The sequence below is a fragment of the Sarcophilus harrisii genome, chromosome 6 (assembly GCF_902635505.1).
Source record: "Sarcophilus harrisii chromosome 6, mSarHar1.11, whole genome shotgun sequence".
NCBI classification, from domain to species: Eukaryota; Metazoa; Chordata; class Mammalia; order Dasyuromorphia; family Dasyuridae; genus Sarcophilus; species Sarcophilus harrisii.
This window is the reverse complement of record NC_045431.1, coordinates 219,772,920-219,797,901: the sequence shown is the minus strand read 5'-3', so window position 1 is coordinate 219,797,901 and position 24,982 is coordinate 219,772,920. Positions and strand designations below refer to the sequence as shown.

The window sequence follows — 24,982 nt, the reverse complement described above, 5'->3', positions numbered from 1 at the left end:
AGGAAATCAAAAATGCAGGTGGGCATAAATATAGGGATTGGGAATTCAATGTAATGGTTTTTAGTCATCTTCCAGAGTTCTTTTTTCTGGGCGTAGCTGGTTCAGTTCATTACTGCTCCATTAGAAATGATTTGGTTGATCTCGTTGCTGAGGATGGCCTGGTCCATCAGAACTGGTCATCATCTAGTATTGTTGTTGAAGTATATAATGATCTCCTGGTCCTGCTCATTTGACTCAGCATCAGTTCATGGAAGTCTCTCCAGACCATTATGAAATCATCCTGTTGGTCATTTATTACAGAACAGTTTCCATAAGATTCATATACCATAATTTATTCAGCCATTCTCCAAATGATGGGTATCTATTCAGTTTCCAGTTTCTAGCCACTACAAAAAGGGCTGCCACAAACATTCATGCACATACATGTCCCTTTCCCTTCTTTATAATCTCTTTGGGATATAATCCCAGTAGTAACACTGCTGGATCAAAGGGTATGCACAGTTTGATAATTTTTTGAGCATAGTTCCAAACTACTCTCAAAATGGTTGGATTCGTTCACAACCCACCAACAATGCATCAATGTCCCAGATTTCCCGCATCCCTCCAACAATCATCATTATTTTTTCCTGTCATCTTAGCCAATCTGACAGGTGTGTAGTGGTATCTTAGAGTTGTCTTAATTTGCATTTCTCTGATTAATAATGACTTGGAGCATCTTTTCATATGACTAGAAATAGTTACAATTTCTTCATCTGAGAATTGTCTGTTCATATCCTTTGACCATTTTTCAATTGGAGAATGGCTTGATTTTTTATAAATTAGAGTTAATTCTCTATATATTTTGGAAATGAGGCCTTTATCAGAACCTTTGACTGTAAAATATTTTCCCAGTTTATTGCTTCCCTTCTAATCTTGTCTGCATTAGTTTTGTCTGTACAAAAACTTTTCAGTTTGGTATAATCGAAATTTTCTATTTTGTGATCAGTAATGTAGATCAGAGGTCTTAAAACACTCGAGTGCCAGCCAGAACCAGATTAAAATGTAATTGGGAAATATTTTACGAAACAAATAAAAAATGGACCCCAGATAAAATTAATCTGTGGTTTGGGAAGTCAATGTGACCCAGCAAGGATCCTTATGTTGGGTTTAGTGGCCCCTTTTCTGTTTGAAATCAGTGCTTCAGGCAGCTTTCCAGGATTTCAAACTAAAGAATAGACTCGTTTGAGTCTCGAGTCTTGTACATTGAAGAGGGATTTTCTACAACTGGGAAATCCTTATAGCAATGAAATCCTATTCAAGGGACATTGCGTATGTATGTTTATGTATGTATAATTATATAGAAACTGATACATATTAGTAATTGTATATGTAAATTTTAATGGGAAAGTTTGGGGGATGATGATTAACGTTTACCATGCAGTCCCCTAAACCCCTCCCCTTAATGGGGGCTTGAATGCATTGAAGGACCTGAGCCCAAATGTGGCCAGTTTCCGTAGGAAACTTCACCTGAGAGGCCGGGCTTTGAAAAGGCAGGAGCACAGAAGAAACATAAGGAGGAGAGAAGGGGGAGACATTAGGGGTGGGGGGGAGGATGGAGAACCTGGATCTACCCGAGATCCTTCAGCGATCAATAGCAATGATCAATGTGGCAGCTTAGGGGAGAAACCACTGGATGTCAGTCCCTTTACGTGCCTAAGTGTTCAAATAAAAAGTCCTTTAGCTGAACAGGCGTCTATTAAAAGAAGTTTAGGAAGATCGAAACAGCCAGAAGTCACTAGCAGAGTCCAGGGCGGAAAAAAACGGGGATTTCTCCCAGTCGATTGTAAGCAACCTGAAGGCAGACTTTCCTTGGGGCCTGGTCTAAACTCCAGCGAGGGGCAGCCTCTGAAAAGACCCGTGCGCACCAGAGACGTGGGGAGATAAGGGAAGGGGAAGGAGAGCGGGAGGGGGAGGGGGAGGGAGAGGGGGAGGGGAGGAGGAGCGGGAGGGGGAGGGGAGCGGGAGGGAGAGGGGGAGGGGGAGGGAGGGGGAGGGGAGCGGGAGGGAGAGGGGGAGGAGGAGCGAGGAGGGAGGGAGCGGGAGGGAGAGGGGGAGGGGAGGGGAGTGGAAACCTCCTCTCTAAAATGGGCAGGGAGGGAGCTGCGGGCCGATGACGCGCACAGGGCGGAGCCAGCGGCGCCTCGGCCTTCTTAAGCCTCGCAGGCGACGTCGGGGTTTGCGGTAGAGCGGAGAGAAGGCGGAGTGGCGCGTCTCCAGTCCGACTAGCCCCCTCTGCTCTCTGGGTTGCGCTCTTCCTTTGCCAGCCCCAGGGCGGAGGCCCTGACCTTTCCGCGCCGTCTGGTCTCCCTCCCTCCCGAGGCGGGCCGCCCCGTCCCTCTTTTCTCCTTCCCCCTCCCCTCGAGGGGCCGCCCCGTCTCACCCTCCTCTGTGCTGCGTCAGTCCGGGCGCGCCCCACCCGACCCCTCCTCTCCACCCTTCTCCCGCCTCTCCCCGCGGGCGGGCATGTCGGGCTTCCCCGGAGGGCCGTACTACGGGGCGCGCCCCCGCTCGGGGCGGGGCGCTAGCTCGCCGCCGCCCCCTGGGCGTGAGGGCGTGTCCGGGGCGTGTCCGGGGCGGGGCGTGGGTCCGCAGCCGGGGCCTGGCAAGATGGCGGCGGCGGCGGCAGCTGCGCTGGGGGCGGAGGAGCCCGAGCTGTGCCTGGAGTTGCTGCCCACCGACCCCCTGCTGCTCATCTTCTCCTTTCTGGACTACCAGGACCTGGTCAGGTAAGAGGAGCCCCGGCGGGGGTGTCGGAGCGGGGAGGAGGCGGCCCCGGGGCGCAGCCCGCCCCTCCCCCCGCGGGAGCTGCCGCGGCCCAGGCCGCCGCGGAGCGCCGTCCCCCCAGGATCGGGGGCCCGGGAGGGGGGGCCCGGCGCGGCCCAGGCGAGGAGGGGGCCGGGCCCGGCAGCCCCCCGGGGCCCGGCCTGCGGCAGTCGGGGCCCGGCGGACGGCGGGCCGCGGCGATCTTGCAGGCTAGACAGTGCGACGCCCCCATTCTGCAGATGAGGACACTGAGGCCCCGACAGTCGGGGCCTCTCAAGGTCACGGCGCCCGGCCTCCGCGGCCCCCAGCCCCGGGGTCCCGCCGCCGGCCAGCGTGCGCAGGCTTCCCCGAGGCAGCGATCGTTGGTCGTTTGCAGTCGCGCCTTCCCGGGCGGCCCATCCCCTCCTCGCCGCCCCAGCAGCCCCCCATTAGCCAGGCCCCCCGGGGCCGGCCCTGCGGAGGCTCCATCCACGCCGAGGCTCCATCCTCGCGCCCCTCCATCTCTCCCCCCCCCCCCCCCCCCCCGGGTCCGGCTGGAAATGCTGCGTCCCCGTCTGGGCCTTGGGGCCCGCCGCCCTGCTCGGCATTTCCCCGAACTCGGAGGTCTCGCCTGTGACCTTGGTCCTGCGGGACGGCCGCAGGCTGGGCCGGGGACGCGCACCCTGGAGAGCTCCGGCCGGGCCAGACCCCCCCCCCCCCCCTCCCCGGGGCCTCCGAAACCCACCAGCCCCTCCCGCCTCCCGGGAAAGCGGGTCTTTTCCCCCAGAGCGCCAGCCTCTCCCAGGGTCGGGCCTCAGTTTCCTTATCTGCAGAATGGCCCCCTATCTCCCCCCTCGGTTCCCCCACCTCGCCGTCGGGCTTGGGGGGGAGAGAGCCTCCTGCGGAGTGTCTGCATGCAGCCCGGGGCGATGGCTTTGGCCGCTGCCTTCCTCGCCGGCCGGGATCCATCATGATTCGGATTGATCCTGTGGCCGAAAACTAAAACGGGGTGAAGGAGAACCAAGGGTTCTCGGGGGCAGAGGAGGCGGGAAGCTCCTTTTCTGGGAGAGGTAGTCCTAGTCTAGAAAGGGGCCGGGGAAATTTCTCCCGCACTTGATGATGGGATAGGGGAAGATTTCAGCCTGGTGCCTGACATCTCCTCGGAGCCATTGGGCCAAGGATGGCCGCCGCCTCCTCCAGTTTGGGTCCCTCTCTCCCGTTCCCGGGTAGCTTTTTTGTGTAGATGCGAGTATGAGCTTCTTGAAGGCAAGGCCTCTATTTACTCTGATTCCTGAAGGATTTAGAACTGGAAATAACCCTAGAGGGCCTCAAGCCTTGTGATAAGCCCAGAGAGGTTGAATTAATTGGATTGTGTTCATACAGGGAGCCATTACCAGAGCTTAGATTTATCTCACTCCAAAATCGATTATTATTGTCTGTGACCACATGCCCAAGATCATTACATACAAAAGAATTGCATGGAAATGAAATGAAGCCCATCTTACTGCATATTATTTTTGTGCCCCTCCTACCTGGGACCGCAAGCTTCATTTGCTGCAGCCTTCTTCAGTTTCAGAATTGTTGGAGCACCTCTTTTTCCAGATTCCTGTGTTTAATCCAGAGCTCCTTGGTTTTTGTTTTTGTTTTTTTTTTCAGATAGCTTTGAAGTCTGTTAGAAATCAGTGATGGTGATGATGACAATAAGAAATGTCATAATCTTTGGTGCATTTAAGCAACACTGATGTGACACTTGTGGATGGATATCCACGAAGACTCATGAACTTTGTAGCTGGAATCTCTTAGAGTAATTGCCACAGTCAGATTGGGTTTTTGGCCCACATTTTTTAAATTTGAAGATGAAATTAGATCAGGATGGATACACACACACACACACACACACACACACAATGTACTAAGATGGGCTATGGTCCTTGACTGGCAGACTCTTAGCAGAGAACTGCTTAACCTTGGCCTTAACTGTGTTCTTTTACATAAAATTGACATTCTCTCCATCACAAATGGAGGAAAATTTCTTGCTATGAAGGCAAGCATAAAAAAAAATTATGCTTTGTAGATCTGTCTTGATTTAAATTTCATTTCAGGTTTCGGTTTATTAATATATGGGGCTCATTTTACACTCTAACAGATAATTCTGCTAGCAAACAGGGCTTTTTTTTTTTAAACTCTTTTTCAAGTTTCACACAACTAATCACAATACTGATTCATGTTGCAGCTGTAGCTGTGTCAGCCGAAGATTAAACCAGCTATCAAACCATGATCCTCTCTGGAGAAGACACTGCAAAAAATACTGGCTTTTATCTGAGTAAGTATGTGGGGAAGAGAAATGGGAATCACATGATAAAAAGACAAGCAAGAAACCTCAGCCAATTTACAGCTGGTTTAGAGGCCATTATAATTTCCTCTTGGCACTGCCTGTTTTGCCTACCTGTGGTCATAGGATCATAGATTGAGAACTAGGAAAAAAGGGTCTTAAGAGGCTCCCAAAAGCCAGACAAACCTCAGGGGGAGGAAATAGACTGAGGGGCAGATTAAATGGTGTCACAGGGCTAGTAAATATCTTGAGTCAGGACTTAAAAGAAACCAGGCTTCTTTCTGATGGCAACTGTCTACCAACTAGCCATGATATACATTAGATTGCTGATAAATTTGATTACAACTGGTGTCTGTTCTACTTAATAAGACAGAAAAACCTATCTTTAAGTAACACTTGTCATATTAAATGTTTGTAGTTTTAAAAGATGATTTAAGATACTCAGACTAACTTCCCTTGTAATTTCCTTAGTGAGGAATTTATTTACCATAGATCCAAAGGATGATGCAAATACATTTTTTTAAAGCCACATTACCCATCATTGATGACATAACATATCACGGTTTTGCATGTTTCTGGAATTTTATCTCCCATATTTTCCCTCTGATTGTGTTGGTAAAAATGTGAAAGCATTTGGAATCATATGTTTCTAACCTAAGGTGTTACTATGATCTAATTTAATGTTATTTAATATGTTACATGTTCTAATTGAAAAAAACAACTCCAGCCTAAAATATCCAGGTAGCTGGCAGTATGTGTACTCGTGATATTTCACAGGATTCTCAAGTGCTTATTCTTGGTCTGTTTAGGGCAGAAAAAACGCAGAAGAACAAAAGTTGGAAAACTCTCTTCAAAGACACTTATATTGATCTGGGAAGATATATTCAACATTATGCTACTCTAAAGAAAGCCTGGGATGACCTGGAAAGATACTTGGGACAGAGGTGCCCAAGGATGATTGGATCTCTGAAAGGTATTGTTTCATTGTTGAAGAGGCTAACCCTTTTAAGTTTTATGTTTATTTGTATCCTTTTATATCAGTCTTTCCTCATTCTTATGGAATGTGCCATTCCATCTCCATAGTCTACCACCTTGTCAAAGACTATACAGAGGTGACCTTTCCCGAGGCTTTCATTTCAGTGTTCTTGTTTATACGATTATAGTTCTATACACTATTGTCCTGGTTCTGCTTTCTTGATTGTGCTGCATTTCACACAAGTCTTTCCCTTTCTTTGGTTCTTATAGTCAACAATATCCCATTATATTCATGTATCACCTTGTACAGGGGAGTCTCAATTTGCTTCCAGCTCTTTGCTGTCCCTTCCTTTCCCCTCCCAAAATTCTGCTATGAATATTTTGGTGGCTATGGAACCTTTCAGGGTTTGGACTTTTTGGGAGGTATGCCCAGTGGTCAGATTCACTGGAGGTTTAACTTGAGGAATTAAGTCATATGAGGAATTATGTTTAACCTTCAGCTTTGACTTGGAATCAGTAAATGGGAAATCAGTAAATGGGAAGCTGATAGTTCTATGAAAAGGACACAGTCTCCACTGTATTGCTAACCTTAGCATTTTGGCATGACAAGGCTGGTTTGGGGGATAGAATAAGTAATGATAGTCCTGCACCAGGAGACTAGAAAATGGAAGTATGTGTTAAAATAATAGTATCCTAAAAGGTAGAAAATTGTATTTTCTTGTACACATGAGGAAAGTTTGTGTGATCTGCCTAGTCACCCAGTTAGCTAATGGTAGGGCCAGATCTTCCGAGGCCAAATTCAGTGGAATTTATGTAAAAACCTCTCTCCTTTTTAGCCTATATAAATAACAAGATTTTGAGAGGTCAGCCATTATTACATATTATATTTTATATATTTGTATATTATTGCTATTATCACCCTCTTGTATGAGTTAACATTTGTGTAGGGCTTCCAGAAGTGTCTAGCATAATCCCTATTCCAACCCTCACTACAACCCCCATTTTTGTGGATGAGGGAACTTGAGCAGATAAATAAGTATCTGAGAAAGTGTTCATATTCAGATTTTCCTTGTGCTTGGGGCCAGTGAGCCAGTTTGCTTTTGTCTCTTACTGCTCTTTAAATGATGTCCAAAGTCATTCATGCTTCATAACATTGTTTCAAATGCTTCTCATTCTTCAGAGCAGGTGACACATTATCTAGTGGTTTGAGAACATTTTATTCTCATTAGAATACAAGGCTCAGTGGCCAAACCTGGTGCTTCTCTTGATAAATGATTTTGAATTGGGTGAAAGGACAGTGGGCATAAAATAGATCCTCTCAACTTTTTAAATAGCCCCTGTAGAACCTTTTGAGGTAACTAGGTGGTGCAGGGAATAAAGCACTTAGAAGTCAGGAAGACTCATCTCCAAGTTCCAACATAGCCTCAGACACTAGGTGTGTGACTTCAGGCAATTCACTTCACCCTGTTTGTCTCAGTTTCCTTATCTGTAAAATGAGCTGAAAAGGAAATGACAGATCACCCCGGTATCTTTGCAAAGAAAATCCCAATTGGAATCGAAATCACAGGATTGAAATTACTCAACAATCACAAAGAATTTAGCAAGAGTAAAGGATGGCATGTGGGCGCTACACCAGTTTCCTGTCTGTCACGGGCTTCCATTGCATTGTCAGATCCTCTGGAGAATTTATGGGCAAGGAGAAGGTGAGAAGGACTGGTCCATCTATGCCAGTGGTTCTCAAACTTGTTTTCAGTGTCTTTATCCCATTAAAAATTATTGAGGATCTCTCCAGAGTTTTTGTTTATCTGGATATAGACATTTGCCATATTGGAAATAAACTATTTTTGCATTTGTAGACCCTCTAAAAGGGTTTCAGAGATCCCCAGGATTCTCTAGACCATACTTTGAGAACCACTGATCTATGCCATGGATGTGTTATCAGAACCATCAAATTATAAAAACAAATTTAGGGCATTTAAACAGGAGAGGCTCAACTTTAACCCTCTCCCTGCTTTGGAAGTATTAAAAAAATAAATAAAAGCAAGCATATGGATTTGGCCTCTAGTTTCTCTTATAGAACCCTCCTCCTCCACCCCTCCAAACCTCCTCCCCCCCCCCCCCCCCCCCAACCCAGTTTGGTAGAAGATTTTATCATAAACCTATGTTGCTCCCAATAGATAGTGACTGAATCTAGCAAGTTCTAATCTGGTGCTGGTGATGGGGCCTAAAAGGTGGGTGCCACGGCAGTGCCTTAGATCTGTGAGATTAAGAAGCTGGTGAGTAAGGGCCTGGTAGATTTCTTTTCTTAATGCAGAAGTTCTTTTCTTTAGTTTTTACATACTTAACCTTTTAAAGCATCTTTAATACTAGGGAATCCTTAGCAGAATTTTAATTGGGGAACTTTAAACAGAATTTCTTTAAAAGCCATCTCCTTTACTAATTTTTCAAATTATTTTCCTTGCTGTTTCATAAGAGGGGCACTACCTGACAAACCACATTTGGGTGGATAAAAAATACAAAATAACCATACCATTGCTTCTTATCTGCCAAAGAATTAGACATACAAATTTATTTCGATGGGTTTTTAGATTTTTCAATTCTTCCTGATGAGTTTATGGTTAGGTGAGGTGATTTTTCTATCCTCCTGAATATCTTGAACAATTCCACCAAAAGACTTTGGAAATTTGTTTTGGTTTTCTAAAGCTAAGCTTCTGATCCCTCTTCCCCTCATTGGAATCACAGACTCTTTTGTGTCACTGTTCCCCTCTGGTAATAAGCAGGTCATTTGATTGCAGCTGGGGGAAGAAAAAAAGTTTCTTTCATAATAAATGACGGTATGAATAGGGACATAAAAATTAAATTGCTTAGAAGGCTGACAAAGGAATGGAGGCTTTTAAGGAGACTTCTCATTATTAATGCCATAGAAGAAATGAGCGATATAATAATCATATGGAATTTGGGATCATAGAGCAAAGGGAAAATTCAGAAAAGCTTTACTACTCGGGGCCTATGAGCAGCCTATTAAATATTAGAAACAACCTAAGGTGGGGTATGTTGGAAGAGAACTGGGGTATCCTAGAAATGATGGAAGAATCCTTATCTCAGGATTCCTCTGACCAAGAGCACTAGCAGTCTCCCCTCCCATTTTCAGGACAGCATTTCTCAGTGTTCCAAGGTTTTGTAGTGTAAAGAACACCAAGCTTTGTAAGAGCTGGATTTGAGTCTCAGCCCCAGCACTCAGTAATAATAATAGTAGCTAGGTAGGAATCGTCCATATTTTCTTAAGAGTGATAGTATGGTTCCAGATCTTTGATCCTTTAATAACAATAATCTTTTTTTTGGAGGGGATTGATTTTTTTAATAGCTTTTTATTTACAAATATATGCGTAGGTAATTTTTCAGCACTGACAGCTGCCAATCCTTTTGTTCCAACTTTTTCCCTTCTTCCCATCACCCTTTCCCCCAGATGGCAGGTTGACCAATATATGTTAAATATGAATAACAATCTTAATGATATAATATGATACGATAATGTTTGGGGTTTTCTTGGCATAGAGACTAGTGGTTTGCCATTCCTTTTCCAGCTCATTTTACAGATGAGGAAACTGAGACAAACGGGGTTAAATGACAACTAGTAGGTATCTGAGGCCATATTTGAACACATGAAAAATTTTTGTGTCTCTAAGCCCAGCTAAGTTCCTACTATGTCAGTCACTGTGTTAACAAGCATTTTACATTTATTTCATTTGATCCCTCACAACAGTCTTAAGAAATACTTGTTATTGTCCCCATTTTACAAATGAAGAAACTGATTAAATATTAAATGACTTGGCCAATGTCATATAACCAATAAGTGTTCTTGAGGCAAAATTTGAACTCTGGTCTGACTTCAGACCCCCCAGTTTCACTAGTACTAGATACATGAACAATGAACAAATCATTGAACAGACTTTCTGACAGTTACCTGACTCTGCCTGTTACTCAAATCTCCCCTCCCCCCAAAAAAGGAAAGACTTGAATTGCTGGTCATCTGATTGGAGAGTCAGCTTCGTTGTTGATCCAGAGATAGTCATGAAACAATGGGTGAAGCATATGGATGCATTTTTAGCCTTCTAAGCCAATAAGATGAGACACTAGGGCCCAAAATGGGGAAGTGATTCCTCTGAAGTATTTACTTTTTGGGGGGGAAACTATCCCATTATTTGCCTACCAGATTCTAGGTGCAGTAGAAACACAATATCCTATCTCTAGTCTGGGGTCTACTTCTCATCCTGATGTAGAAAATCTTGTTCAAATCCATTCAAAATAATGACCTCTCTTCTGCCCTGGCTCTTTTCCTGGGCCTGTTTGGGAAACTGAAAGAAATTCTAGGCTGGGCTGAATTGTACTTTGTTGGGATTTTAGAAATGCTAAACACTATATGCTTGGAGTTAGTTGATTTACTCAATGAAACTAATCTTGTCTAGACTTTGGTAAACAAAAGGGATCCCTCCCTTCCTGAAGGGAACACAAATTCACTCCCACTCAGTGGTTCTTCCTCCTTTGGGATACTAATACAATGCTTTTTTTCATTCAAGGACTTTGGGCTGCACTTTGTCCTAGTATTCTTAATTTTTATTACCCTATGCTGCATGCTTCCAGACAAATTTTCAGCAAATCACAAAGGTGTTGACAAATAAACCACAATGAGTTTATAAACAAAACTCAATTTTAGAGTGAATTCTTCCAAAATACTGGTAAGGGGAGAGATATGTTAGGAAGAATTTTAAAAGCTGATGTAATATGTTGAAAGATTATTTCTAACTAAAAATGATTACTGATGTTAGATTTGTAACAAAAGTCATACATAAAAATATGTAGACCTCTTTTCCAAGGATAGAATGATCTCCTTGGCTGAATCCTTTCTCCAGATCACTCTCTAAATGAAGCTGTTTCTCAGGGTTTGTTCCTCTTTTCCCTCTATATACTGCTTCATCTGGTGATATCATCAGCTCCCATGGATTTCATTACCATCTCTAAGCTGATGACTCAGATTTCTTGAGGCTAACCCAGTCTCTCTGCACACTTCCAATCCTACTTCCCCAGCCACCTTTCAGACATCTTCAGCCAACTAGATATCTAATAGACATCTTGAACTGACTGTGTCCAAAACAAAATTCATTTTCTTTCTCTTAAATTCTTCCTAATTCTTACCTTCCCCATTGCTGTAGAGGGTACCTCCATCTTCTCGGCCCCTCCGGCTCACAGCCTAGGAACCATCCTGAAATCCTCAATATCTCTCACCTTCCCATATCCAAGCTATTGCCAGCACTGTCTTTTTCACCTTGGAAACATCTCTAGCAGTTAAGCACTGGTCCTTAATAAATGTTTGTTGATTGATAAATGGTTAGAGGACCAGTGCTAGAGTTAAGAAGACTTGGATTTAGGTCTTGTCCATGATCCATGTTTGCATGATGCTGGGCAAGCACTTTAAGCAATATGGGGAGATAATTTATGGTCATGGACTAGGTGAGAAGGTATGGAGCTGATGAAAGAAGAAAGTTATGCTGGATGAGTTATCTGAGACATCAAAATGTGAAGACTGGTGCAAGGAGATTTATTAATTGGGTCAATCTACCTTCTGTTAACTTAAAGTTTTACCTAAAGCCAAAGCTTCTTCCACTGGAGAAAAGATGGCAACCACTGAAGAGTGCTAGTGAGAAGATTATTGAGATGGTGACTTTCTGCTAGCCATCTATCATTAGTTGGTCAAAGCATATGGGCTGATATATCTATAAAGAATAATATAGAAGTTATGTCTGTAGTTGAGACACAATGTCAACCTTATTTTTACTGTGTGGCACAGTGGGTAGAGTACCCAGCCTACAGTCAGGAAGACCTGAATTCAAATCCAGGCTTGGACACTTACCAGCTATGTCATCTTGGGCAAGTCATTGCCTCAGTTTCTTCATCAGTAAAAGGAGGATAATACTTACTTCCTAGTATTAGGAAGCTCAAATGATAATTGTAAAGCACTTTGTATAGTTCCTGGCACATAGAACTTTGTAAATGTTAACTATCGTCATCATATCTCCTCCCCCACCCCCAGGGCCTGGCTGCCAATATTATGCTTTCTCCTTGTCTTTTCTATGAGAACAATTCTGGGTTGCTTTTGGATGGTTTTTTTTTTGTCTTTTTTTTTTTTCCATTTAATGTTTTCTCTTTTCTAGTTTCTTATCCCATCCAGCTATTCAGCCTCTGGGAATAAAGCTTAATCCAAGTTATGTTATTAAGGTGGGAATGGGGAGGGGAGAGATTTTTATATTCTAGATAAACCTCCATTTTCTTCCTAGTTCACCCTTTGAATTACTTCCTGTAATGCCCTCATTGACTTACTATGTAAGATATCCACACAAGTTGCCTTGTTGAGAAATCTTAATGGAGGTTTTTGGATAAAAACCATTTGAAAAGTTTCTGAACGGTGTTAGTTTTTAATAAGAATTTACTCAGAAAAATGAAGGAAAATTATCTTCCACAATTTATGTCGTAATTTATAAATTATTTCTTAAGACTTTCAGATGAACTTGACAAAGTTTTGGATTTATGTCATTGAACACTTTGAGAAGCAGAACCTAGAAGTCAGTGACTCGGAATACTTGGGTTCAAGTGGAATCCTGGGGTATCAAATTTCTAAACCTCTCAGTACCCCCAGAATATTAAAGTATATGTAAAATGCTTCGCTTGGTTCCTGGAGCATAGTAATGCTCTCTCCCTTTCCTTCTCCTCTCTCAGACCATAAATAGAAGGCTAGTTAGATGACTTACTTACATTATTAGTTAAAGGGAAAACAATATTTAGGAGAAAACAGATCCAGCCCACATGTTTACATGATTTTATCTAATATTCAGTGAGATCAGTCCACAAACATTTACTAAGCACTTAACTGTGTGCCCAGCATTGTGCTTGCTAGACACCATGAATACAAAAACAAAAATGAAGTCCTTGCTCTCAGAGCTTATATTTCATTAACAGAGACTACCTGTACACATAATTACATATAGAGCAAATGAATGCTAGGGAGTTGGGAGGGAGGGCTGAAGCAGGTGGAGCTTACCAGGAAAGGCTTCCCTTTTACAGACTTGAACAGACTCTTTCTCATTAAGGTAGAACTTTATCTGCATTATAAATCCATATTAGTTCTGCATAAGGTTTGTCTCCCTTGCAGTCACAGACCAGGATCATCTAGGGAGTCATTTGCGCTCTTCCTCTGGCTTTCTGGCATTGTATTGATCTTCTAAAATCCTTTTCTTATCTTTGCAGACAGTGTGGAAGAGTGTGAGCTCGATGCCGTGGAGGCCCAGATTGGGTGCAAGCTTCCCAATGACTATCGATGCTCCTTCAGGATCCACAATGGACAGAAGCTGGTGGTTCCTGGGTAAGATTTTCTCTCTGTACCTGGACCTTTTCCTGTTATTCCTCTTATTGTTTGAAAGATGCTAGAACCAGAATGATCACAAGTGAAGCTTTCTGCAGATATAATTTACATTTCCCACTTCCCTTTATCTTATAGGCCCTTTCCACTCCTTCTGTAATCCTTTGTGGGCTTGAGGCTCCATGGAGAGGCTATTCTCTGGAACATGAGCCATAAAAGTTCAGTGTTTAGCATTCAGATGGATCTCTGGTGAGGGCTGGGAGAGAAGCTGGAGTCAGGTCATTGATTCATGCCCTTGGCCACCTCTTTATCACATCAGCGAAGGAGATAATGTAGTGTATTCATAAAGAACTGTTTTCCTGTTAAACTAGAACCTCTTGGAAAGCCTATTTTTATATCCATTCTTTCTGGAGAAGCCACCTTGCCTTTTAAATTTAGATGTTCCCATTCCATTCTTCAGCCTGTAGCTTTATCTTTGGAATCTTGCATCAGTCCCTAATCCTATTCTCAAGCCTGACAAGGTACTCCTAGTAGCACTAATTCAGTGCTCATTGAATTGAATTGAATTGAACAGGAGAGTCTCCAGCCACCTCTTCTTTCCAGCCCAGCTTTTTATCTACCTTCCTACAGTTAGCCCAAGAAACCCTGGAGAATTCCAGTTGTGCAGGAAGTAATGGTAGGGTCACTCAGACCCCCCGGTTTACCTTCCATTAATTTTCCCTCACTCATTTCATGAGAGATAAAGGGTTAAGGCATCATCACTTTGGGTTAACAGGTGGATCTGCATTTCAAATTCAAAACTGTAGAAAGTTTTTGCTGTGTAGCACAGGCTTGAGCTCATGTATCTGTCAATTGTTTGTGGCCATAGATTAGAAGATTAGGAAATTCATGCTCAAAATTCTAAAAGATTGATTGCCTATGTGAGCTGGGACCTTGTGTTTTTGTTTTCTATTACGAAGACCCTATATCAGGTTTGCGAAAAATTGGGTCGAGTTTAATGGATATGGAAGAGGTAAGACTCATGAAATTTAAAGGACTTCTTCAGTTAGTGAATGTTTAAGAAATGTTTATTAAATCAATGTATTTTAATGAAGGCAGAAGATTTAATATGGAAGTAGAAACAGTGCTCTAACCTGTAATTTCAGTTCCCAAGAGCATACTCTATAGTTGCTTAATCTTTTATTTTTTTAACTTTGAAATCTTTCATTTACACAGCATGAAACCAGGTTAATGAGTTTATTTGATACAGATAAATTTGGAGAAAGGCTTGATAAATTCTCTGGGACACTGAGAGGGATTCAGTAGAACCTGGATCACCCTGACTGGGTTCCTGCCCTTGTGTATTAATAAGTTTTGAATTTGCTGTGATCTGAGACAATCTTTCTCTTTTCTTGGGGGAGTACCAAGGCGATGGTACTGCGTGGGTCAAGAACTGCCTCCATAGGCAGGATCAGTTGGCTGGGCCTTAGGAAGATTGAACTGACCCACCCCCCAGATTTCAAAGGCAAAAGGTCTGAAAAGAAGCATTCCGAGCTAGAACAATTTCCCTAGGTCTTCCAGGAAAGGGGACCTGGAGGCCAGCATAGGAGCACTCTTTTTACCTGTGTCCAAACGAATAATTCTACTGAAAAAGATTTCAGGTAGATTCTCAAATCCTGTGAAGGCACTTGGATCATCATTGCACAGCAAACTAGATTCCATATAGTACATACTTCATGGGATTAAAACTTTACTTCATGTAATTCAGATTTTTAGTATTCTAACTGCTTCATGGATATTAGACACCACCATACTGGTCATTTTGTGGCATCACTGCACATTGGGTAACTAGTCTGCTCAGAGATGTTATTAACTTTCATAAGGGACCCACAAAAGGTCTATAACTTGGAAGCCTGTTTTCTTTTTCGATCTTAAAGGTTGATGGGAAGCATGGCGCTCTCCAATCATTACCGCTCTGAAGACTTGCTGGACATTGACACAGCTGCTGGAGGATTCCAGCAGAGACAGGGCCTGAAGCAGTGTCTTCCTCTCACTTTTTGCATACACACTGGGCTGAGTCAATACATGGCATTGGAAAGCGTAGAAGGCCGCAACAAGTATGAGATCTTCTATCAGTGTCCAGTAAGTAGTACTTGGTGTATCTTAAGTGCAAGGCTTGGAGCTGGGTGCAATCTGGAGGTTCCAAGGCTGGGTCAAAGGGACGATTGAGAAAAGCTTTTAAGACCCAAGCAGGAGAAAATGAAGATTTTTAGTAAGATCCCTTATATTTTGAAGAATCTGTAGAAATTTTTTGTTGAAATAATTGTCTCATTGATTGTCTTAGAAACACAACTGTTGACTTTTTCTTTTGAGTAGGTAATTGAGTTGTCTTAAAATTGAATGTTTCAGGAAGTTTTGTTTTATCTTTTTTTTTTTTTTTTTTTTTTTAAATATCTATACAACATCTTAGGAGTAACAATTCAAATCCTTTGTAGCAAAAACATTTTCCCATACTTTGATTACTGCTCTTAGTATTTCACATTTCTAATTTAAATTACCCAAAGATTTTTTTTTCCCTTCAAATGTCTCCATTAGGTCTTAGTAGAATCCTTCATTAATAATTACACATGTGCTTTTAACTCTAAAACAATATTTATTATTTTAAAAAAACTCATATGAAAAAATGAGAGGCAGTATGGCTTAGTCCCTGCCCCATACTGGCTTGTATGACTGAACAAGCCACAATCCTACCTCTACTCCAGGCAACTCAAAGACTAGATTTTGCAGCACAGGTATTCCTATATCAGAAGAAAGGGTTCCTGAGGAATTTCTCACCAGGACCCATCAGAAAAGAGAAAATATACCCTGGCCTTCTGGAGCGTGTGTACCCATAAAACTTTAGGATATTTAAAAGAACCATGTTTTTTTTTTTTTTTTTTTTAATGGTAATACCCACATTCAGAGTATGTTTTTGTAAAACCTTAAAATACTCTGACAGAAGCTCTTGTTTAAATGGCTTTCTATTTTTTCCTTGGTGTTTTCATCTTGCCTCTTTTTCACTCTCACAGCACCTCTTTGAAATAAGAGAGAACTAGATGTTTCTTTTGAGACCCTAAAAGAAGTGATTTGCTCAAAGTCCTAAGGAATTAGTGTCATAGCTGGGACTTGACTCTTAGGTCTCTTGCTCTTCAAACTCAGGGAACTTTCTTTCCAAATTAGTTTTAGTTAAAAAAAATATATATACACGCACAGCATAGGATCCTTAACCTAACATAACAGCTCATGAGAATAGGTCATTCACTGAAAGCTATGTCTCTGGCTTGCTAGTTTTTAAATGAGGTGGGCATGGGGTTTTTTTGTCTTTTGGGGATGGGAGAGGACTGGGAGGTTCAGGAAGTTCTGGAAGGGCTGGGTAGCACTGGTTCCAGGGAAGAATATATCTGGGTGAATCTTTTTGAAATGCAGTAAAATGTGATTTCATCAAAAAGAATGTACTTTTTCTAATCTAGGACCAAATGGCTCGGAATCCATCAGCAATTGATATGTTTATCACAGGTAGGGGGGAAAAATGTTTATATGTGTGTTTGTGTGTATGGGGGTTATTTATATGAATGGATGGATAGATGGAAGTAGCTCCACTCAAAAAAAGAATCGGTAAAGAACTGTTTGTGCTTAGTTCCTTTTGAAATGTTACTTGATAGTATGGAGCTCTGTTTTGACTGGTTTCGGAGACTACCTTGCTAAGTTTGTGGAGCTGCAATCTGCTGATGGGAATCTGTCATGGAAGGCGTCTCAGTAACAGTAAGGATAGAATTATGCCCTACTGTGTTTTTATGTTTGCCACATTATGTTGTTTTTCTTGCCTCCCTTCTTTTTGGATCTGTATGACAGCAGCTGCTGCAGGCAGAGGACTGTCTGTGTCCATCACCAGAATGGCAAATACCATTATGTGCCCAGCCTTGCTGGGCCCTGAGAGGAGGAGATAGAATAAGTGAGCTCACTGCTCTGGTTGTCTGTTCTCTTCTTTATAGCTGATGTCAGCAGAAGAGAAGGCTCTTAATTCTCTGGGCTGCCTTTTAACATGTACTGCCAGTACCCATTTTTATGAATTAAAAGTAAAAGGATATTGCATCTTGAGTTGTTAAATGGAACGTTTTCTCTACTCATCTCTCGAGGTTGGAGAGGCAACTTGAGGGCAAAGGCTGTCTTGAGCACAGTGCCAGACACACACAGTAGGTGCATAGTAAATGTTTGATGAAGGACAAGGAAGTTGGGGTTCAGGATGAGTCTAGGCCCCCAGTCTAGGCCCCTCTCAAGAGGGGCTTTGGGTTCTAAATTACACATCCTCTAGGGAGTGGGAAATAGGACCTTTGCTGTTCTAAGGACTCCCTTTCCAAGCAGGTATAGAGTTTACCTCTCTTGTGCTGACTCATCTCAGAAATGAAAGGCTGACTCGGCGTAAGCACACTGTGCCGCAAGCAGCCTTTCGGATTAGGCTGCTGCTGTTGCCTTAGAAACATAGCTGCAGCTGTCCTTGGCAGAGCTAGAAAGGTGTCAGTGGGAGAAGCTCCCATGGCCAGAGAAGGGAGCAAAGGAAGTCTAAGCAAGGGCTGCCCGAGGGGAAGCTCTCAGTCCCATGAGGTAAGATGAGTTAGGCTTATCCTGCGTTAGAGAGCATTAGAGAGGAAAATAATGATACTGTATTAAAATGTGTAAAACCCCTCACTTTCAAAATCAAAAAAATACTGCTTGTGTGCCTCCAGTTTTGGAGAAACTCCATGTAGGTTCTGTGTCAGATGCTGGGGATACAAGTCCAGAGAATGAGCCCAACAAATCATTGTATACAAGTATGTACAGAATAAATGAGGGCTCCATGCACAAAGCTGTGATGGAGCGATCCAGAGAGGGCTATTGTTTCTGCTTCCAACCCCTCTCCTCCATCCCTCTTTTTGTGCCTTAATCTCACGATAAAGTGCTTTTCATTTTGTGCTAGATTTGAATTATTACACATGTAAGACTGGTTCCTCTCTGCCTCCTCCCCTCCCCATGGTTCTCCTACCAAGATATTTTACTGAGGAACTTCTCAAAGAACTAATGATTGAATCTGAAAGCAGAGTATCCAAGAAGGGAGGAGTAAGTCAGTCGAACTTAATTCTAGTAGGAGACTTAGGAGACTTGTGGTCCAGCAGCCTCTCTTGAAGAAACTAAGGCCACACAAAGGGCAAAGGCTAGCCCAAAGATACCCATTTACCCCGAGCCAGCATTATCCTATTTTCTCTTTGCTCCTGGATCATCTAAATAGGGACTGATGCATGGGATTGAGGAAGTCAGTTGAACTGATCTATGCACAGACATAAGCTATGTTGGTAAAACCTTAATTTTTTTTTTTTTTTTTCCCCCATATAGGTGCTTCTTATTCAGAATGGTTTACCTCTTACGTGCATAATGTTGTAACAGGAGGCTACCCTATCATCCGAGATCAGATTTTCAGGTATCTTCATATTCAAAGACCACCTGGTTTCCTGAAGATTGTCCCTCATTTGATGGGAATTTCACCAAAATGACACACCAGTAGCCAGCCCTTCAACTGGTTGGGACCATAGGATATATGTTATATAACTCTGATTTTTACTTGTCCGTTTATTGATCATAAACAGCAACTGCTACCTTTATAGACTTTCTACAGAATTAACTAAAATGAAGGATATATCTGTAATCACTTAATAATTGTGAAAATTAAAGCATTATTATTTGATATAGATGGAGTAGGAAAGAACATATGTGTCTGGATATGTAAAATAGTCCATATAATTTTAGTAGATTTTCTGTTTACACCACATTACTTCTAAGTTGTTCTTGTTGTTCATCCTGACACATCCTCATGTGAGCCCAAGTCTCCCTGCCTTCTCTCCCCTGTATGTAACTCTGTTTCTCAGCATTATTATTATTATTGTTGTTGTTGTACTTAAATGAGTGACTAAGGGGCAATGTGGGTGGGATATTGGGATGAGGAAGGTCTCCCTCTGACATCCTGGCTTCATGACCTTGAAGATCATATGCAAGTGAATTGGATTTCAGTGAGGGAGATGGAAAGATTGTTTTTTCTTCATTCATACTTATTTTTCATTTTAAAATTCTTTATATGGGTGGGACTGGAGAGATGAACCAGTAACTTTTTCTCTTCAGAAAGAAGAATCCCAGTTTGTATATCAGTGTTTAAGAAAAACAACAACAAAAAAACTCAGACAAGATTTTCATGGACTATTTTCTAAAGTATGTGTCCTTAACATGATTTCTGAGTTCTAGAATCACATTAACACTAGTGTCTTTTATAATTGTCAGTAAAATATAAACTCCTCTGAATTCCAGCTCTGCCAAACAGATGAAATGGACAAGCAAGCACCTATTTGGAAATATGAATTTTGACTGCTGAGTTCCATTTGATAACACTGGGGAAAAAACCACCCTGTTAGGATATTAATTTTTAATAAATTAACTACTTAATCATGATAAATTAATTGGTTTTTATAATGCAATTGAGACTTAACCCTGTACGCTTCCTCCCACATGCTACTTTATCTTGTCTCAGTTGTTCAAAAGAGAAAATCTTTCTTGGTTCTTAGGTATGTTCATGACAAGGGATGTGTGGCAACAACTGGAGACATCACAGTTTCAGTCTCAACGTCATTCCTCCCAGAGCTTAGTTCTGTGCATCCGCCTCACTATTTCTTCACTTACCGAATCAGGTGAGAATTAGGACTAGTTTAATTTTATGGTTTCATCTTATTTTTTCTTTTTAAGTATTGTGTAATGAAAGGGCATTTTCTGGAGGTAGTATCCATAGTATCTTGTCACTTTAGGCATATAGCTCCTAATCTGTATTAGATATTATTTTTCAGTTTATCTATTAAAATTTTTATCTTTTGAACTTATGGGTTTTTAATTTTTAAGAAGTCTTTTAAAATGACATGATTAATCCATGAATTTTCTCAAATTTGTTAAATGAATATTCTTGATGTACTCTTCTGAGTGTAGTTGGTATTGGTAGAGGGTTTGAGTAAATTGTACAAAATTGATCTTTGTCCGTACACATCTTAGTACATACACACCCTTAGTATATACAATTGAGGATGCTCCTCAGGGACAAGGCTTGGCTTCCCTCTGACTAATACTGTATTTTACATAGTATGTATTGAATGAATTAATTTTCTTAATCTAAGGTCAAGAAAAAAATCTGCTCCAAGTGTCCACAGCGGGTTTTCCTTCTGATTGCTGATGTCTTAATTCCAGTGAAAGCTTACATACACTTCAGATTTGAGTCTTGCTTTATCAGATAACTTATGGTGACAGCTTTGACTAGTTTTCAGGGCTGGTGGAAAGGGAGTGGTGGGGGGACCAGGGCTGGGTGAGGACCTTGCTCTTCCAATTCATCTTTGTTCCAACTGAAATTCTTAGAACTGTCTGGGGCCCTGGGAGGCTGAGTGACTGTCCAAGAGTCACACAGCCAACATGAATGGAGGTAAGTAAGCCTCATGTGAGCCCAGGTCTCTCTGCCTTCTCTCCCCTGTATGCTGCTCTGTTTCTTGGCATTATTATTATTATTATTATTATTATTATTATTATTATTATTATTATTATTATTCTACTTAAATGAGTGGCTATGGGGCAATGTGGGTGGGATATTGGGATGAGGAAGGCCTCCCTCTGACATCCTGGCTTAGGCATATTGCTTCTCAGTGCCCAGCAACTTCATTATTGAGAAACAACAGGTAAGGCAATTCCAACCAGAAGTTTCCTAACTCTTGAGTCTGGTGCATTCACTTATCTACTTTTGCCAGTGAACCCACTATAAATATTGTAGGGTCCCATGATGGCCTACATGACTCTTGGGTATTTGAAATGTTTCCCTAAAAAAAACTGTGTCTCTAGTCTCCTTTCTGTCCATCTTTCATGTTTTATTTCATTATTTTATATAGATATACATATAGTTGATCTGAAGCATCCACCATATAGGGTTTCAGGAGATCCTATTCATCTTAGCAGAAGTGACATGAGCAGATGAAATAGTTTTAACTTTGAGGTTTTTATTTATTTATTGGGTACAATTCCTTTCACATTTAAATGCTTATCTTGCCCACTTTTTCTAGGATTGAGATGTCTAAAGATGCCCTCCCTGAGAAGACTTGTCAGTTAGACAGCAGATATTGGAGAATCACCAACGCCAAAGGTGAAATCGAAGAGGTTCAGGGACCTGGAGTGGTGGGTGCGTATTCGAACCAGACATTCAGGTGCCAGTCATGAGATTTTGTGAGAACAGAGGCAATCATTAGTTGTCTGTGTGTTTTCTGGCATTATGTTCAGAAACATAATGGATGGCTTTCCTTATTCTATCTCTTAGGTACAATGCAGAAAATCCCCTTATTTCAGTTTCATTCTGTTCACTCCTTTTGGGTCATGACCTTTGGAGTGATTAAGGCTGGAACCAGTGCCATATTGGTCTGCTTTAATGAGTTTGATGGTTGGGAAGTAGAAAAACTAATCACTATAAATAGGTTTTATTCATGGACTTCAGTGTTGCCAGCCCATCTTATCCACTGGTTGCTCTTGCTGGATGGATTTGATTTCCACTTACGAGGATTTGTATGGGAACCTTTTTAAGGCCAGAGTTTCTTTAATTAACTGTTCAAAGTGTATGCTTATATTTTTTTTTGTTTTGTTTTGTTGAAAAAATTAAGATAAAGGTAAGGGGTCCTAATTTTTAGCACCAGTTATGCTCTCTGTGCTGATTTTCCTCTATATCTGGAGGACAATTCATACCTGTAGAATACTTGAAGAGAACTTCTCATTCTTAACGTAATGTTTCACCTTTGTATCCCAAGCTCATTGCCGCCTCTGTCAAAGCTAATGGCATCAGACTTCGACTTATAAAGTCTTTCCAATATTTACATTTTTCAGTTTTTCTGTATGATATTCTCTTCCTGTGAAGTCATTGCTAGTGACTTCAGAAAGTTTCTTTTTGTCTTTTTATAGCAACAGCTCAGTATGGCGGGCAGGGAACTGGCCTAGGAGCCAGTCAACCCAAGAGCTGAGTTCTAGATTCTGGCCTCTGACACTTGGCTCTCAGGCCTCGAGACTGTCGGGTGCCAGAGGCGCTTCCATATTCAAAATTCCTGGACCCATTAGTCTGGTCCCTTGCCTCCTGGACCCAAAGAGAAGAGAGCATTTCTATTTGTTAATGTGCCCCATTTCTCCCACAGGTGAGTTTCCCATCCTCAGCCCTGGCCGGGTATATGAGTACACTAGCTGTACCACCTTCTCTACCACATCGGGTTACATGGAAGGACATTATACTTTTCATCTCCTTTACTACAAGGACAGAATATTCAACGTGGCCATTCCCAGATTCCATATGGTGTGCCCTACCTTCAAGGTCTCCACGACCCCACGGGTAAGCAAACCAGGCACGGTGGCGAGTTGGTCCTTCTCGGGCCTCAGGCTTGAGAAATGTGCCCAGGCAAAGCCAAGAGTGGGTGGAGGAGGCGGGGAGGTGGGTGTGAGGGAAGGGTCTCCTAGGATTTGGAACTGTCAGAGATAGGTCTGTGCCATTTATATAAGCCACCAACAGAGGTCACCCTGCTTAGTTCTTTGTTTTGTTTTTTGTTTTCCATGCCCTTTAAATCATTGGATAATATCATTTTAGAACTAGGAGAGGCACTAAAAGTTAATCTGATGCAACATCTTTTTAAAGATGAAAAAACTAAAGCTCATAGAGTAATGGTCCTCTTTCTCTCAGGAGTTAGAAATTCCAGCTAGGAAATCTGGTACCCCTTCCTCTCTCCTCCTCTTCCTTATCTCTCCCCTCCACCCCCGGAATTGTGCTATCATTTGAAAGTTAGGGTTTGTCAAAAATGGTTGGGGACTTCACTTTCAGCACTCTTACATACGTGAGCAAGTTTCAGTTTTTAGAATGAATTTCATCACTGAATCTGTGACTCTAATTCCACCTGTGATTCAGAAAGCAGTGTCCAGAGGGTCAGGCTCATTGCTTATTAGATATTGAAAAATGTGCTTATGTTGGTGCTTTCTGGTTGGGTAAACTAAATCTGCTGTACTAAAATGGAAGGGCTGAGAAATAAAGGATTATCTCTTCAATAATTCAATTTCAAGGAAACCAGCCACGATGATTGTTCCGTGATTGAGGAAGATGAAGAAGAAGATTCCACAGATTCTGATGACTATGAAGGGCCCAGACTCGTCAACTACTCTCCAGCTCCGAGCCACTGTCCTCGGCACACCTGAGCTCCAAGTGGTTCTGAACGGTGTAAATAAATAATACATCTATCTCCCGGGCAGCAAGCCAGCAGTGGGCCGAGCTGTGCTTTCTACCAGACGTTTAACTTAGGAGTTGGTTTGGGTTTTTTGTTTGCTGTAAGACAGGAGGGCAAAAGAAGGCTTTTATTAATCCTTTTGTCAAATGGGAAATTTGGTCTCGAGCTGCGGGGCTGGTGTTACTGCCTTGTTTAAAGTATTTCATATTTGTAATATTTACAGAAGCTGGGTGTGTGGGCGGGGAGGAGGGGAGGGTCGGTTTTTATACAAGCATTGCAAATGTAGCAGCTGTAGAAAGGGTAGAAGCGCAGATCTCAACCCGCTGCCATCTTCAGTCCTGGGTTAAGCATTTCCTGCCATTATAAGTTGTATACGAGGAAATGCACTTGTAATCTGGCCTTTTTAGCCCGGAATCCATTGTAGGGTGCCTTCTCCTGGTATTCCCACTGGAGATACCAGGCACCTGTCGTGGTAGACTTGGATTACCTACCGGGAACTAAAAGTGGTCAACTTTCTCCCCTTGAAGACAATCCATCCTTGAATTTAATTTAGATTAAAAAAAAAAAAAAAAAACCCTTACCATTGCAGTAATTTTAGAATGTGGTATATAAAGCATATGCTGTGTCGTTTACTACTAACAAGAACAATCTTGGCAATGACTCACGTGGTATATACATTTGTAAATACGATTTCTGATTTTTTCTGCTTTATACACTGTCTTAACTTTGTGATAAGTGACATGAATTTTATGTTAAGCTAAATTTGTTTTCCTGAAACATGGGTTTTTGTAATTATCAGATTCTGAATTTGGAATGAAATCTTGCAGGTGTTTAAAATCACATATTTAAAAGTAACTCGGGTTTTTGATCTCATCTGTTTAATATCACATTTACAAATTTTCCTTTTTCTGTAAATTGCTGCTGCTTCGCTTTGTCTTTGCTTGTCTGAAGCAGAGGTTGGTCAGATTGCAGCTGGAGCACAGCAGGCCCCATTTCTGGGTTCTTTTGGGTTGGGACCATTGTGTGAGATGTCTGTTTTCAAACTCAGACACACACACGTAGGCTGCATCAAAGGGCATGATAGCAAAGCGCTTGGCTCTTGGCCTCTGCCCCGCCTGGTCTGCATCTGGCCAGCAGGCCTCTGTTCCCAATCACCCGGCCTCTTCTCAGCCTGGC

At 42.1% G+C, this 24,982-nt stretch overlaps 1 protein-coding gene across 1 annotated transcript; it reads left to right on the top strand.

Moving 5' to 3' along the window:
• Positions 1-2,191: 2,191 nt before the first annotated feature.
• FBXO3 (F-box protein 3) lies at positions 2,192-24,674 on the top strand. The gene is made up of 11 exons (XM_031943125.1): positions 2,192-2,765; positions 5,015-5,104; positions 5,923-6,086; positions 13,388-13,502; positions 15,416-15,620; positions 16,988-17,033; positions 18,885-18,969; positions 20,102-20,224; positions 21,626-21,741; positions 22,736-22,926; positions 23,646-24,674. The coding sequence occupies exons 1-11, from the start codon at positions 2,503-2,505 to the stop codon at positions 23,775-23,777; spliced, it is 1,530 nt and encodes a 509-aa protein (XP_031798985.1). The 5' UTR covers positions 2,192-2,502; the 3' UTR covers positions 23,778-24,674.
• The last annotated feature ends 308 nt before the right edge of the window (positions 24,675-24,982 follow it).

What these genes read in the sequence shown, in the direction of transcription:
- FBXO3 (XM_031943125.1), top strand. Translation starts at nt 2,503, where the DNA reads ATGTCGGGCTTCCCCGGAGGGCCGTACTACGGGGCGCGCCCCCGCTCG. An exon ending in CAGAAGCTGGTGGTTCCTGG is followed by an intron (nt 13,503 to 15,415) that starts GTAAGATTTTCT and finishes TCGATCTTAAAG; the next exon opens with GTTGATGGGAAGCATGGCGC. An exon ending in AGATCTTCTATCAGTGTCCA is followed by an intron (nt 15,621 to 16,987) that starts GTAAGTAGTACT and finishes TTTCTAATCTAG; the next exon opens with GACCAAATGGCTCGGAATCC.